Here is a 16,468-nt window from a genome sequence, read left to right on the forward strand (position 1 = left end):
AGAGAAAGAGCCCGGGAAAGGGATGGCACAGCATGGCTGCAGCATGCTGGGTCATGGAGAAGGAGCTTGAAGAGAAGAGAGGTGGCGACAGACATTGCAATCTCTTTGAGGACCATCTTGTATTAAGTTGATGTATCACCACGGGCCAGGGCCGAAGGCAACGGCCAGGGTTACGAGGCTCTGGGAACCAAAAACAGGGAGTGTGGGGGTGTGATTAAGGCAAATCACGAAGCTTATAAACACTGCAGAGAGGTGCCACCCCCAGGGAGGCTGGCATATACAGGGTCAAACCAGCTTTTCCAGAGGCCAATGCCCACAGAAAGGGCTTTGGGCATAAAAAGGCTGAGTTGAAACTAACTCAAGCCCTTCTTTCAATCCAGCAAGTGGACAGGACCTTCTGTCCAAGGGGAGCCCCCACACAGCCAAGGATTGGACAGACTTTGGCTCACTAGGGTCCCATAAGACTGAGGGTGACCTCCAGGAAACGTTCAGCAAGATAGGAAGTTCTTGTGGCTGTAATGCTCTTTCCCCTAAGAATAAATGCCCTTGGCTTTGGGCAGGCTGTCTGGTACCTGGGGTACACGGGGGTAGCATCTGGAGAAGGGTGAACCCCAGTGAGGTGCAGACAGACTGAAACCTAACTCCGCTGGGAGCCCGAAGCCTCAGGTGGGAGTTCTTGAGAAAACCCCGGGGAGGGTCAAAGGTGCAGTTCACTGAGCCTGTGACAGAGGCAACGGTCATGCGGACAGCGATGAAATCCCCTCTGCCCCATCCCATCCCACCCGACGGATGCCGGGGCTGTGTCCACACCAGCCTCTTCCTCTCACACTTGTACCTGCCTATAGGATGCTGACTGCTGCCCGTGCCTTGCTGCCCGACACTGCCTCCCTTGCAACGCCGCAGCAAACTGCCTCCCGGAGACAAGACCCAGGGCACGGAGAGAAAGCTGCCCCCAGAACCAGTGCAGCCATGTCCCGGCTGCACCCAGCACCCCGCTGTAGCGTCTCTTCTGCCTACTGCACCCATCTCCCGAAGGCGCAATGTCAGTGTAGGCACCAAGTGGGGCCTCTGCCAGGAACCGCTGCAATCACCAGAATCCTGCTGATCACGTTCCAGGCTAGCTGCACCCCTCACCCCTTCTTGATCTAAGTGTGTCCTCTCTCTTTGGGCTGGAATCCCCTGATTCTCTTGCTCTTAGACTGGACTCAGGCCTGCAGCACCACCATGGTTCCCCAGCTGATCCTACTGGGCTTGGTACCTGCAATTCTCCCCTGGCTTTGGGCAGTTTAGTCATGGCAAAGAACAAAGCATAGCATCACAGACAGGGGCGGGAAAACGCCAAGAGCTCGCCATGCGGGTGCTGCCCCACTGGAGAGACCCCAGACAGCTCCAACTTCCCAGCCACCCCAGCCTAGAGCGTGCGTTCACCTTTGCTGCCCCATCCTTGAGGGCCTCCTTTTAAATCCAGCCACAGGGCATTGTTCTCTCAGCCCAGTTGGACCGGCTGCCCCAACCCAGCCTTGAAAGTGCTGCAGGGGGGCGAGCCAGAGCAGCAGGCCCAGGGGAGTTAGCCCAAATCAGTCAGACAGGCCTGGATCCTGCAGGGTATTTAGGCATCCACCTCCCCTTGAAACTAATGGGAGTTAGGCACCCAAATACCCCAGTAACGGTCCCAGTACCCAGGTCAAGACACAGCCGTCAGAAATGATTGCAGAGCAGCTCCAAAGCTATCAGGCCTGCAGAGAATCAGGGGGAAGCGTTGGACACCTCAGTCCCCCTCCCTTCCCCAGGCCACAGCTGCCTCTGCAGGTACCCCTGTTCTGGGGGTGGGGGCGGGGGGGGAGTCCTCCATGGAGGCTTGTCACACTCACTGGCCTTGGCAGAACCACCAGTTTCTAAGTATCTAAAGGCCTGGGGAGGGGGCGGGGGAGTGGGTTGAGGGGAAGTCCCCCCTCACATCTGGCTGGCAGGGCACACAGGAAAGGACACTGTCCTCATGCCAGCAGCCCCCCTCTGCTGCCTGCTAGCAAAGCTCCCTAACCTGGGACAGCTCACTAATGAGCAGCTCACACACAGCTCCTTGTTCTGCAAAGGGCTATTGCCAGCCCGACCGCCAGCCTCCTCCCCGGTTCCAGGAATTATCCCTCCTGCTTGCTGCGCCTGGCATGTAATTTGCTGCTGCCCTCTGAAACGTCCCTGGGCTCCTTCCAGCCTGTCCCAGCCTGGGCAGGCCACATCATTCAGAGCACTGGGAAGGGGCTCGGTGGCAAGTCTCGGCCGCCCCAGCCTATGGCAAAGGATGAAGTGACTTGCCCCAGGGATTTGGTGGCAAAGCTGGGATTTGAGCCCAGGAGTCTCTGGGGGGACTCTACGTAGCCTGGAAGGGAGAGGAGGTCTCCTGGCCACTATCCCTCCCTGTGCCAACTCCCTGCTCCCATCCGGTTCGCTGTCCCCAGCACCCAGGGGTGGCTAGGTGGGCAATAGGATTCAGCAGCTGGGATGGAGCCAAGCCCATGGCCCTGCGGCACCTGAGTCCAGGAAACGCCAGGGCATGGACACTGGTGATCCCAAGGCAGGGCCACCCGGAGGATTCAGGCGGCCTAGGGCAAAGCAATTTCGGAGGCCCCTTCCATAAAAAAAAAGTTGGAATACTATATTCTCGTGGGGGCCCCTGTGGGGCCCGGGGCAAATTGCCCCACTTGCTCCCCCGCCTCTGGGCAGGGCCGGGCCATCCCTAGGGCGCAGACGCCAGGGACAGGGTCCCACAGCCCCTTCTCCTGTCCTGCGCCCAGCACCCACAGTCCCAGGCCGGGCTGCTCGGGTCAGTGCCGGCCGGCCAGCCCCGCTCAGCCCTGGCCTTGGGGGGAGCTCGCTCCCGCGGGTACGTAGCTGGGCTCTGCCCCGGCGCAGCCCGAGCCCTTCCCCGCCGGAGGCGGAGCGAGCGCCCCGGGCCCGCCCCAGGCCGAGGCGGGGCGGGCGCTGGGGCTCGGGCAGGAGGCGCCGGCTGCAGCGCGGGCAGCGGAGCGGGCTCGGGGAGCTGCTGGGGCGGGAGGCGCGATGGCCGCGGACGGGATGGAGGCGCGGGCGCTGCAGTATGAGCAGACCCTGGTGAGTGCAGCCGCCTGCGGCGCCCCCCTTCCAGCGCTGCTCGGGGCGGGGCGGGGGGCTCCGGGGGCCGGGCTCTGCAGGGGCGAGGCGCTGCGGAGATGCCGGGGTGGGCATCGTAGAGGGTGGGAGCTGGCGGCTAGTGGGCTGTGGCTGGGCGCGTGGGCACCCCAGGAGAGCGCCCCGGGGATGAGTGGGTGCCGGGGCACTGGGCATGTGTGGGTGCCAGGGCTGCGGGCACCCCTCAGCAGGGGTGTACAACCCCCTCTCAGCACATGATACATTGGGAACAGGGAGGTGCCAGGGCTGCAGGCACCCCGAGGAGGAGACTCCCCGGCTGGGTGTGTGTTGGGCACCCCTAGGAAAAGATGTGGGGTGGGCATGCACCATTGGCATGTGGCTGCTGTGTTCTCTGGTGGCTGCCTCAGTGAGTTGGTGTGCTGGGTGCTGGGCATCCCGCCACCCTCCCTGCCACTGCCCTGGGGCCAGCCCTGCATTGGAATAGTGGGGTAGGGGGCAGCCGGTCGGTCAGTCAGTGCCAGCCCGGGCTATGCCTCCGAGAGGTTTCAGCTGATTTCCTCTTACCCGCAGGGGCTCAGCCCCTTCAATGCCTGCTTTTGGCACCAGGCTGCCCCCTTTCTCAGGTGCTGGTTGTGCCGCGTTTGCTCTGTCAGTGCCCAGGACCCCATCTGCCCACCGCTCCCCACTTGCTACCTCTGCCTTTGGCACCAAGTCCTGTTAACAGAACAACTTCATCTACTGGCTCAACTTTCTCCATGTGTGTGTGAACTTTGGGGTCCTGTGAGGGCACCGGGGAAGGGTACAGGGGGCTTGGTGCCTCTAGGAGAGCAATGCCGGAGCTGTGTTCCCACTATGTGCTTTCACGCCAGCCGGGGTGGGAGGTTGGCATGTCATTTGCTGGCCCTGATCTGGGGGCCAAGCTGGAGGTTCTCTGTGCTTCTCCAGACCCACCTTCATAGAAACCTGAGATACACTTGCTCCCACTAGGTCCCCCTCCCCCATTCCCCTCCCTAGGGCCAGGGCAGGACTGCTCCCTGCAGTCTATTCCCTAGGCCTGCAACAATTTTAAATGTCACAAGTCATGGGGTTTCCCCTTCATCCTTGGGGGACCATTCCCTGGCCATGTCCATCCCCATGTCGGTGAGCGACAGGGCTACCAGCCCTGCACTGTTGGCAATCCCTGGCCAGATCCATTCCCCTGTCGGGGAGTTTCCCACTGATATTCAACCTAAATTGTCATTTTATCCATTTTGTCCCCTTATACCCCCTCTACAATCCCCATTCCCATTCCCTTGCTCCCCCACCCCCAGTAGCGTGCTGGGCAGCCTGGCAAGGCGGATTTAGCTCTTTTAATCTCCCTCCGAGCCTCTAAGCGTCTGGCTGTTGCATAGTGGTGGGTCCCTGGCTCCCTGCTGCTGCCTTTATGTTCCCACAGCCCCTGTCTCTGGGGGTGCCTCTCCTCTGCCTCCAGACCCCTTCCTCCAGCAAGTTCCACTCTGCTCCCTTCTTGTTCCTCTGCTCCCGAGGGATCGAACCCCCCCTCTGCCTTTAACCTTAGCTCCCATGTTTATGGTGCTAGCACTGCACCCTAGATGTCTTCATATCTCATGATTCCTGGAATGATTCCTGCCTGTACTCACCAAGTAAACAAGCGGCTTTTCTCAGCTCCTCACAGCTGAACTCTGGGAGACCAAAGTGCGACGGGACCCAGCCTCCATCCCAGGTCCAGCCCCTCTCTCCTCTCCTCCCTCTGCCTTCTCTGAAACCTGGGAATGGAACATCCCTCACCTTGAGGTTCCTCGTCCCCCTGCAGCACTGCCCTTCCCCACCTCTCTTGCAGTGCTCAGTCATGTCTCTTGCTTCCCTCCTGGCAATTCCCTTCTCTGTCCCACCCCTCCAGACCCCAACATGGTGTTGCCATCTCCCTGTGGGTACCCCGTGTCCTGCATCAACCCCTCCTCCTCCAGCTCCCTGCAGCTCCCAGGGCAGATGTGCACCTCTGGGTCCCTGGACTTGTTCCATCCAGGAGTGGGATTGGGCTGGCTCTCGGTGGCTCAGGAAAGGTGATATTGTTCCCTGCAGGCTTCGTCTTGTGCCCCGTGAGCTCATCTTCCCTTAAACACCCCAACACGCTGCGGCTGTGAATGTAGCTTTGCTCGAGGGTCTCACGCACTGTAGCCTGAGTAGGCCGAGCTCATGGGACACCCCAGGAGCTCCTTGCATCCCTCCATTTCCCTCCCCACAACATCTGTGTACCACCCTTCCATCCCCCTCTATTTCAGGGGCTCCCCCCACCCCTCCTGCACACTTGGCCTGGCCTGTCTCCCATTTCCCCTTCCCCCACATGGCGTTTCCCCCAGGCTGGGGTCCCCCAGAGCTGGGTGCAGCATCCCCGGTGGCGTCTCACCAGAGCTGTGTTGAGAGGGGACTTTCCCCTCCTTGCTCTAATGCCCGTGCAGCCCTTTCTCTGCTGGAAGAAGCATGCGGCACTGCACATTCCCTGCAGGGGGTGCTGCTGGCAGGATGCTCTCTGCTGCCCCATGGGCTCTGGAAGGCTCAGCTCTTGAAGTGCTGAAACTCCATATGCCCGGATGGCCCTTGAAGGCTCGAGCCCTAGCAGATGAAGCAGCAGCTCACCACTGTCCCTGCTGTTGTGCTGCACCCTTCATGAACTGGACTTCCACGCTGCACCCCAGAGGTGGCTGCATTTCTGCAGTGAAGTCCTCTGGGTCCCTCAGAAAGGAAGGGGCTAGCGACCCCTCTGAGATGCGGTTGGGAGATGTTGAGAAGGAAGGAGGAGCCTGTGGGGGCACAGACTAAGGGCTTTGCCATGTAGAAGGGGCACGGAAGGGGTGTGTGTGGGGGAATCGTGACTCAGAGAGGAGCAGGCACCGGGGTTGGGGGCCCAGTCCTGTGTGGGACAAACCAGGGGCATCTGAGCCAGGCCAGGTATCTCTCGCCCTGTGAATCCCTCGGTGCTGGTGTGGCGTGAACCCCTCTGCGGGACTAACTGTTGGGGGTGCCAGGTGTTATCTGAGGAGAGGAGTGCAAGGTTGTGCCGGCTCCGATTCCTTCTCTAGGGGCAAACGAAGCTGCAGCCACCTCTAGAGAGGCCCAAGTCCCTGGGGCTTGCCCTTGGGGAGAAAGGGTGTTGAGGTAACCTTTCTGTAGGGGCCTTTCCAGCCTGCTGAGCTAAGCGTGAGCTACCTCAATAACCCTGCTGTGCATTGGGTTGCTCTGTGGCCTGGGCAGCAGGGCAGGGCTGGACGTGTCCGCAGGCCAGGGTGGGCAGGAGCCACCAGCTCCTGCACTATCCCAGCTCTGATTAAAAGCATGCAAGCCTCCAGCTCTCCTGGCTGCGAAGAAAGTCCTCCGAAAGCACCCTGAGCTTGACCGACACCGTGCCACCTGCCTGAGTCTGCAGGCAGGCAGCCCCTGTGCCTCTGTTACTCTCCAGAGTCCTGCCAAGCTGCAGCACAGTGAAGACAGCCTCCCCTGCCAGTGTTTGCTGTGACTGGTCAGGAGGCCAGTCAGTTCCATGCTGCGGCTGCTTCGGCCCAGCTCTGAGCAGCGGAGACAGGCCTGGGGAGGGCGCTTTGGATTTCAGGCAACTGCCTGCTGGAGGCAGCTGAAGCTGGCCTAGGGGCAGTGTGGATCCCAGCAGCCCCCTCCTCTTTCAGTTGTGGGGGGAGAGGCCTCCCCTGGCCATTTTCCCTGGACATCAGCTCACCCTTTCCCAAATCTTTTGTACTGGTCTCTGGCACAGGCTGTCAGGGTTACAGCCGCTGCTGCATGCTGAGGAGGGGACACAGCAAAGGGGCCAGCAGTTCCCCGGGGACTCTCTTTCCCAGCTTGCTGTGTCATTACTCTGGTTCGTTCTGAGCAGCTGGAGACCTTGCAGCTGCCTCATCGGGAGCAGGGTGGCACCTTGCGCCGGGCACCTGCATTGCCAAGCCCCAAATCCTCACCGTGCTCATCGTTTGGGGGACACGGCCCCATTCATCTGCCCCGTGGTCTCTCCCGGCGATACCCTGCTGGGAAGAGGTCGTCTGCAGGGCCACGCACGCCGGCTGGCTGGTGCAGTTCCCAGGGCGCTATACAGCAGTCTTGGGGCATGGCAGGTGGGCTGAGAGCCATAGGGGCAGGAGAGCTGTTGTTTTTCAGGGGCTAAATAACCTCATGGCACATCTGCAAGTGGGACAGGCTGCATTGGGGAACGGGGCTCTTCCAAGGCCCCTGCCACTGGAGAGTGGAAATGCTGGGCAGCTGGTACCAATCGCCCTGGGGAGTGCAGCTGACTCCTCTAAGATCCCACGCCAGGGCAGACTCCCTTCATCCCGCTGCCTTTTGGCTGACACGCCAGGGATTAAACCGGGGACCCTCAGAGCTGCTGCAGCGTGAGCTAAAGAGCCTGGGCTTCCTCGCGGGGGCGGTAACAGGCTCAGCTCCTCTGCACGTGGGCAGAGAAAGGGGCCCACAACAAACTCCCAGTGGGCCATGCCACCAGCTGGCTTCCCTTGGTGGATGGCTGGGCAGGGCGTTGAGGCCCTGTGTAGCTTTGCTGCTGGGTCAGAGGGCCGAGTGGGCCGTGCAATGGGGGAAGGAGGGGATATCCGTGGAGGCACTGTCTCTGGAATAGCACCCCCCCAGCTCACCTTGTCCCAAACCCCTCCATCCACAGGCAGCTCCCTAGTGCTCCCCACCCATCTTGGGGTGAGGTGGGGCTGCACTTGTGAGAATAGAGATGGGGGAAGGGGCGCAGATCACCACTGTCATGCGGGGGATGGGGTCAGGGTTCGTGCAGCAGCAGCCAAGTTGCCCTCTGCCTCGTGGGAGAATCGACATGGTGGGAAGACCCGGGGGCCTTGTGGGGTGTGAACCCCCCTCCGAGATGTAGTGGCACCGACCAGTTCAAGTGCTCATGTGACCCCCAGCACCTTGGCCCCTTGTGCTGCACAGACGCTGCTGCCTCCCTCCTGGTTGTGCACCCGGGAGCCTGGGGCCGGTTGTAATCCCCAGGTCACGCTGTATGTTGTGCCCACTTGATGGAGCAGGTGAGGTGCTCCGGAGACAGGTAGTGCCCCCCCCCCCCCAGTCTCTGCCTTGCGGTGCCGCCTCTCGTGAGCACGTGTGCAATGGTTTATGTCCCCCAGGCTCCCCTGGCAGCTTGTCCCTTTTCCGGCTAACCCGGCTCCATCTCTGAAAGCCAGGGTAACCAGACCACCACATACGCCCTCTGCAGAGCCCCCCCAACAGCCGGGCCTTTTGGGGAGCAGCCTGCACCGTGCTGGGATCAGGGAAGGCCACCGTGGTCAGCAGAGGGGTGCTGCAGCTGCCTTGTGCCAGGCTGGGGGAAGCGCCTGTGGGCACAGGGCCGGCCGAGTGCATGACACTGATGCTCTGCTTCCTCCTCTGAGAAATTTCACACCCGAGCTGGTGATTTGAACCGGCTCCTTTGCAGCGCAGGGAAATTCAGCTCCAGCCGGGCCCAGCTGGTTTGAACGTGTGAGCTGTGTGAATCGCCTTCCCAGCTGAGTCCTGGTCCCGCTCCCACCAGCAGGCAGCAGGAGAGTGTCAGCCGATCAGTATCCCCCACCCCTCTCTCATCTTCACCCTCTCTTCCCAGCTAGTCTGTGGCTCCCAGGAGGGACCTTCTCCCAGCGCTCTGTGCCCTGTGCTTGCCCAGCGGATCAGCTGTCCTGGTCCAGTCCACGCAGGGGACTCTGCCCCTGCTTTGGGATGTCTCTGGTGCCAGATCATTGGGACTGTATGGATCATGTGGGTCCCCCCACACCCGCGCCAAGAGGTTCCCTGTCTTTGCAGATCTCCCATGGAAGACCTCTGCTTAGCCAGCTTCCCCAGGCCGGTGGAGTCTGCCTGCCCCCAGAACGGTGCATGTGCCCCCCACCTGGGGGTTCCACTACAGGCTGCCCCAGGGGGGATGCTGAGTCTGGCTGGCTGTGGCCTCCTCACCCCATCCGCCGCTGGCTCTGCCCCACCTCCATTGTGCCCTTCAAATCACTATGGGGTTTCAAGTGCTCCTTTGGGAAACCATCTGTGCACTTTGTCCCCCTGTCTGTCCTCTTTTCCCTAATCTCCCACCCCCAAAATAACCCAGTGGCATGACCAGGCCCCAGTCTCCCTCCTTGAGGCTGGGACAGGTCCCCTTCCACTCCCTCTGACGGCTCCATCCTTCTCCATTTTTCCCGTAGCCTTGAACTCTTATCCACCTTCCTTATCTCAGTGGATAAGCTATTCTCCCCTCTGCCCCGGCACTGCCTTGCAGGTGTTGTGCAACCCGTTGCAGGGGGTGGCTCAAGGTTACAGCGGGCGATGGGACGTTTGGCCCTGGGAGACGCACGTGCCCCCATGGGCTGCCACAATCTCCACCCAGCATCCTGGCAGAAGAGCCTGCCCTGGGGAGGGCCAAAGGCTGTTACCCTCCCCCCCCTGGCTTGGACATGGATGGGCTCCCCCACCTCTCCCGGGGCCCCCCTGCAGGTGCTGCATGGAACGCCGGCGGCTGGGGCATGGGCCCGGCTCACGCCCAGCCCCGTGGCTCAGAGATGCGGCTCCGGGACGGAGGGGCTTACGTTTCACAAGCACCTCTTGTTCCCATTGCAGCAGCCAGGGCGATTCCAGCCCCAGGGCGGGGGCTGGTAATAAAATCAGCGTGACACAGATTGCTGCCGCTGTTCCCTTTGTCCCCGATGCTCCTGGCGCCCGGGGACGCAGCGCGGCCCAGAAGAAAAGGCCTTTTCTGTGAGAAGCCGAGCCTCCCTGTGTGGATGGTGGAGGCAGCCCTACCATGCTCACGTGGTTCTGCAGCCTCTTTGGGACCCCTGGCACTCCTGCCTGAGCCCCGCGGCCCCCGAGTCTGTGCGGGTTTGGGACTGATCCTTCTTACAGCCCCCTATGGGTCCCCGAGATCTAGGCTGGGGAGCGGGAAAGAGCCAACATGTTCAACTCTGGCAGGCACCTGGAAGGCAGTGGCCTGATGCAGAAGTGCTGAGCACCCCCAGATCTCCCCACCACCATAGGTCAGCCCTCTTCAGATTCAGGCTGCTTCTTGTGCCCAGCTCTGGTTCCCGCAGCCTGGGCTGGTTGCGCAGGCTCCTTTCCGTGGGGCTCTGGGGAGGCTTGGTGCCTGATTCTTGTCTCCCTGCTGCCCATTCACATGGTGGCGTCAGGGATGGGGGGGCGGGCGCTGCTCTGCCTTCTGTGCTGTGGCTGAGCTCAGGGCAGGGCCCTGGGTGGCTGTGAATCCCCTAGTGACTGGACACGGCTGGCACATGGGGGTACCCATGATGATGGGCCAGTGAAGGCTGGATAGGGGTTGGGGGGGCATCGGTACTGGAACCCGATGTGCCAGTGTGCCCAGAAAAGCAGGCCTGGGCGCAGCTGCGCCAGGGTACCTGGGCATGAGAAGGATCCCTCCAACCCAGACTCACTCTGGCACTGCCCTGGGAGACAGCTACAGAGAGCTCCCTCCATTAGTCTGCCCAGCCTGCCACGCTGGCTCCAGAGCCAAAGAAGAGCCATGGAGCAGCGGTGCCCAGCCCCTCCCCTCTTGTTTATCTCCAAGGTCCTCTTCCTGCAGCTGGAGATGCAAATCCCAGCTGTGGGAGGGGAGTCACAGGTGTGCAGGCAAATGCAGATGCATGCCCAGCCCAGCGCCCTCTCCCCGGGTGCACAGGGTGCTCCATGCCCCTATTGATGCCAGGGCATCTTGATGAATTCCTCTCTCCCTGGGATGGGACACTCGGGGGCTGGGTGACTGACAGCCCCCTCAGTCTTCTGATCCCCAGGCCAGGAGATCTGGGGCATTTTTGCTGCTCTGTCTTGGGGCTGCACTGGGCATGGGTTGGGGCTCTTTAGATGGGCTCCGGTGCTGCCCAAGGGGGTAACTAGGTGCCCAGAGCTGAGTGCCTGCTGCCCGTGCACCTGAGGCAGGACATTTAAGTGAAAGGTCCAGGAGAGACTCCTCCCACCCCGTGCCCCCATGTCCCCAGCTCCCCCTGTCCCTCCCGGAGCTGTGATTGTTCAGCTGCTTCTCTGCGGAGGCTGGAGACTCTCTGCTGTTTGTTTTCAAAAGGTCTTTGTTGAAAAATAAGCCGGGGGAAGGCGGCGAGCTGTGCCCAGACCCCTCCTGGGAGCCCAAACAAAGCGCCCGGCCATTGGAAGAGCGAGCAGGGGATGCGACCGGGCACTGCCAAGACCACAGAGGAGAATCCAGCATCTTAGGGGAACAAGGATCACCCAGGACCCCCTTCTCAGAGTGGATCGGTGCCCCCTGGGGGTGCTGTGAGCCAGGCCCCCACCCTGTTCTCCAGGGCGAGCCAGCAGGCCAGACACAGGGATCACTGCAGCCCCAGTTGTGTCAATATTTTTACTTGGGAAAGAACAAAATGAATTAAGTCCCAACAGGATGGAATCCAGAGTGTGTCTGGATCGGCCAGAGGGCGATCGAGTGGCGGGGCTGGGAGAGCGGCAGCTGGTCATATCTTGGGCAGAGGTTCCAGTCTATTCAGCGGGGCATTATCTGCCACCACCCCCAACCCATGTCTTCCCTGGGCACCCGACTGCCTTCCCAGAGAATGGGAGTGGGTTTGAGTTGCTGAGCCGGGGAGTCCGTTTCAGGGCAGAGCTTTGTGTGCCCCACCGGAGGACAAGGTTGGTTGTATGACTGAGCTTGGCGCGTTCTGGGAGACAGACAGGCTGGAGCGTGGACCAACAGCTTGGGAGAAAGGCAGGATTAGCCCCAGAACTGAAGCCCACATGCAACAGGGAGTCTGTGTCACAGCGGGCACAGCTGTCCCAGGCCACTGTCTGAACCACAAGCCCATTGTCCCCTCCCCAGCTGCGCTGGCGCCTGCATTAAGCATGAACCGCACCCCCCAAGTAAATGCTCTGCACTGAGTCCCCTGCGGGTGCGGCCTGTAACTCGGAGCAGCCTTGGGTGATGCACTTAGCCCACAAGGGGGAAGGTTCACTGGACGGGTGAAACCTGGGAGCAGGAGCAGCCAGGAGAGCCCAGGAAGGGAGCGAATCAGGGAGGGAACATGGCAGCACTGCAGTGCAGTTGCTCTGTGTAACACACACTATCAGGGACTCACAGATCGTGCCCACTCGTGGCACCTTTCAGTGCGACAGCCCTTCCTGGGGGTCCACGCTCTCTCTCGGGGTCAGGCCCCTCCACCTCCTGGAGCCGCACCTCTCTGAGCCTTAGCACATCTGTCTCTGCCGTGGGCCCCCTCGGGGAGTCCACTCGCTCTGGACCCCCTGGGCCTCCACCCCCGAAGGGGCTGATACCCCCCTGTTCCCTAGACCGGAGTGACTCTCAGCCAACGCGAAACAGGAGGGTTTATTGAGAGATGAACACAGCGCAGGAAACTCTCAGGCCTGGCCTCCCTTAGCACAGCACATCCAAGTCTCCCTGCACCCAGGTGGGCTCTGCCTGCTCCCTCTCTCCAGCCCAGAGCCCCCCTGCTTCCCAGCTGGGCATCTGATATCACCGGCCCAAGCCCCCTCTGTCCATTGTCTTCTCTCCAGGTAAACAGGGTCACCTGGGCCTCATCTCTCAGCTCTCCTGTGGCTGGAACCGGCTGGTTAGGTGATGGGGTCCTCTCTTCGCAGCCCATTGGCCTCCCACTGGCCAGAACCGGCTGCGACTCCTGAGCTGGGTCTCCGGGTCCTCAGGTCACCAGTCGCTGGGGTCTCCATCCTCCAGGCCATCGGCCCGGGTCCTGAGTCCCTCTCCAGTCCTGTGTAACAACAAACTCCCTCTCCCCTCACCTTGTTAAACCAGTAACACCCAGGGACACTGAGTAAAGTGCCTTGCGGTGACAGGATACCCAGCCTGGGACTAGGGGGGGCGGTTCTTCTCCCCATAGGTGTTTCTCATTATACTTCTTTAAACAAGGACAAAACCCCTCATAGTGTCCCCTGGCAAAGCTCCATGAGTGCCGCATTGCGGCTGGTCAGGAAAGGTCAAGTCCTGGCAGTGGGTGCACCCTGCCTTGCCTGTCACTGCGGTGATCAGGGACAGGCTCCTCTTGGTTCCTGTGCTGATTTCTCCACACCGGAGTGCAGCTGCCCCGCTCATGGGCGTTGCTTGCCTGAGCCACCAGCTGGCACCCGGACAAAATAGTGTTTGTCGCAGTGGAGTTCAGAGACTGGCATCGGGCTGAGCAGCGGGTGCTGGGAGTGATGGACCAGGAGGGACTGAGAGGACCTGGATTTACCTGGGAGAGGTCACACAGGCAAGTGGCAGGAGGGAGGGGTTGTTTAGACTGGTCTGAGGGGACGTAGGCTGAGCAGTGGGCAGCTGTAACAGCCTCTGTCAAAAGTACTTCTATAGCCCCCATCTCCCTAATGGGAGCTTGAAATGTTTAATGTGTTTATCCTCACCAGTGCCACTGCGCGCGTTACCCACTGGAATGGCCAGTCCTTCACTTCAAGCTCACTAGGCTCCGGGACCCACTGATCTGGTGGCAGGGAGTTCCACAGGCTCGCCGTGGGTTAGGGACAAGGACATTTCCTCGATTGTGACATGAGTGCTAAGTCCCAGGCTAAGCTCTTGGTGGGGAAGTAGCCTCATCCCACCCAGTATTGTTGCCGGCAGCCTCCTTGGGGACAGCCAGGCCTGGCTGGACAGAGATTCCTGCCCAGCCCAGCCGTTATCCCCATGGGCAGATGAGGAGCTGAGTGACTTGCCCAAGGACACGGGGAGTCTGTGGCAGTGCAGGGAATTGACTCAAGCTCTCCTGGGTCAGTGTCTGACCCCCTGTACCATCCATTGCTGCCCTTGCAGGGTGAGCTCTGGGGTTAGTGTGCGCTGTGGGGAAAGGCACATCACGTGTGTCACAGGAACCTGGCCAGCAGGGCCCCTCGCCAGACCTGCTGAGCTATGGGGCTGATCCCATGCTCAGGCCCTATAGCCCCAGGGACTGGCCCCGTTCATCCTGCTCTCCCTTCCCCAGCCCCCTCTCCCCGCACTGGGGATTTCTACCCCCTGCTCCCAGGCCTATTTCCTACCTCCTGTTCCATTGCTGCTCGCAGGGCCGATTCCTCCATTTCTCCCGGCACCCCCTTGCGGCTCTCTGGCAATAGTGCATGCGCCCCGCTGCGCAGCATGGGCCTCTGCTCCCCGTGCCCCTTCTCGCTCTTTCCCGATGCCAGCCTGCACTGGGGGCAGCCTGCTCTCCCCTGTGGGGCGAGGGGCAGCGCTGAGACTGGGGGCGGACCCAGTTCCATTCAAACCAGATGTTTCTCTCAGCCACCCTGGTGGCATGGGGGGAGCACTGGCAAATCAGGCCAGTCCCGGGTGCCCCCCAGGTTAACTCCCGAGGGAGTGCTTCAGGAATCCCTTTGGGCCTGGCCCCATTCCCCATTGCTAGTCTCCCCGGCACTCTGAGTGCAGCCCAGACGCTAAGCAGAGCCCAGTTCTGGCCTGGCGTCTGCATGAGCCAGCGAGGAGCAGGATGGGGCGAGTCTGGCCTGCCTTCTGCAAGTGATGGGCAGGGCAGAGCTCCCGAGCCCCCTGCCTCCTGGGAGCCATCACTCCTTCGCTTGCAGGGAGAGCAGAACTGAGCCCTGCATGGGCTGAGTTGTGTCTGGAGCTGCTGGGGCTGGGTCGGACAAGGCCCCGTGCCACGCCGGCTCAGGCAGGCCCTGGGACTGCAGGGGAATCGGCATGGCCCTCACGTAGCTCCAGCGCTGAGAGTCCAGTGCACTTGGTGCCAGAACTGTCAGGCCCCTCGGCTTTTCTTCCCATGAGGGGCCGTCTCTAGCTAAAGCCTCCCATTGTTCCTGGCACTCTGTATTCTGGCCCTGCCGGGGAGGGAGGAAGTCCTTGGCAGTGCCCTTACAGTACGGGATCAATGCCTGCCTGCGCACCCCTCCTGCTGGAGACAGAGGGCACAAGGAGCTCATGGCAGGGGCTGTGTCAGCCTCAGCCCCCGGGCTCCCATCCCCGCTGCTCCAACTGGCCTCGCTTTTAAAGTCTCAAGTGCTGGGGCTTCTCCTGTTTATTGGGGGTAATTCCCCCATGTGTGTCAGGGAGTTTCCACTGAGACGCGGCTTGGCCCATTCCTTCCAGTGCTGCCCCCTCTCTGCCCTCAGGGTGTCTGTGAACACCGCTCCTGACCTCAGCCCTCTGCGAATCTCGGGGAGGGGGAGGGACAGTCCCCGTTGTCAGCTCCTTGGCCTAGGACCCAGCTCTCGTAGTTCAGAACGATAAAAGGAAATGGTTTTGTCCCTAAGACATGGTGAGCCTGTGGAACTCCCTGCCACCAGATCGGTGAGGCCCAGAGCCTAGTGAGCTTGAAGTGGAGGATTGGCCATTCTTTAGATAGTACCTACCTGCAGGGACACTTGATAGGGTGAAGCTTCACCCCCAACCCACAACTGCCGCTTAGAAAGGACCTGCTGCTGGGGGCAGGTTAGTCCTTCACACGCTGTCAGCCCTGGCTGTAGACAGAAGGCTGCGATAGATGGTTCACTGCCTTTGCTGGATCCATGTGGTCACTTCACCCAGGCTTCTAGGCAGCTGGGGGCCAGCAGTGGCTCTCCAGTAACTGACCGGGGCTGCATCTGAGCTCCCAGGATGACCTGGGTGTGGTCCTCAATTACCGTCCACTGATCAGGGCCAGCACCAGGTTACATCCCAGCACCTCTGCTCCCTTGCCAGTTCAGGCACAGGCAACTGGCTCAGCTCAGCGAGGGGATGCAAGTCTGTAGCTCTGCAGGGACCCCCTGTCCTGCTCTGTGCCTGCTCCCCCTGTGCCTGCCCCCATAACCCATGGGGAATCCCCTGCTCGCTCTATATCATCTCCTCCTGTCACTCTGCATCGCCCCCCCACGAACCATGGGGACCCACCTTGCTGTATATCTGCCCCCCTGGTCTGCCCCTGCAGCCTGCTGGGACCCCCTGACTGGGGAAGCTGGAACCCCCTATCTAAGGGAAGAGGAAAGCTTTAATGAGCCTTCCCCTTGAAGACCCTTGGCAGCATAAGAGATCACCAGCGCTGGAGCTGAAAGGAGCAAGCTGCCAGGCCCACTCCCAGTGGGCACACTCGGCATCTAGGGTATTACAGAGCCCCCTCACTAGGCCTGCCCCTGGCCTGGGCCCCAGTAGGACGGGGCCTGCAGGGCAGGGAATTGGCTGGAAGCCCTCTTGAAAAGGCTGTGCCCAACTGGGAGGTGCAGGCTGAGAACAGCCTGCTTGGCCCATCGCTGGCACCCAGTGGCTGCCCATCCCCTTGGTGGTGGGGAGGCCTCTTGTGCCCTGCCCTTGCTGCTTTCTGGGTTGTGTGTCAGCGGGGGAGCCCTGAGATTGTCC

The 16,468-nt window shown here is 61.2% G+C and overlaps 1 protein-coding gene across 3 annotated transcripts in view; it reads left to right on the top strand.

Annotated features, from left to right (window-relative positions):
- Positions 1 to 3,032: 3,032 nt before the first annotated feature.
- CLCN2 (chloride voltage-gated channel 2) overlaps positions 3,033 to 16,468 on the top strand; it is a 38,472-nt gene continuing 25,036 nt past the window's right edge. For all 3 annotated transcript variants that reach the window (XM_050964277.1, XM_050964276.1, XM_050964278.1), the window contains exon 1: positions 3,033 to 3,108. In XM_050964277.1, coding sequence (XP_050820234.1) covers positions 3,058 to 3,108 — 51 coding nt within the window. In that variant the 5' untranslated portion in view covers positions 3,033 to 3,057. The remainder of the gene's footprint in view (positions 3,109 to 16,468) is intronic.

The sequence above is a fragment of the Gopherus flavomarginatus genome, chromosome 8 (assembly GCF_025201925.1).
Source record: "Gopherus flavomarginatus isolate rGopFla2 chromosome 8, rGopFla2.mat.asm, whole genome shotgun sequence".
Lineage (NCBI taxonomy): Eukaryota > Metazoa > Chordata > Testudines > Testudinidae > Gopherus > Gopherus flavomarginatus.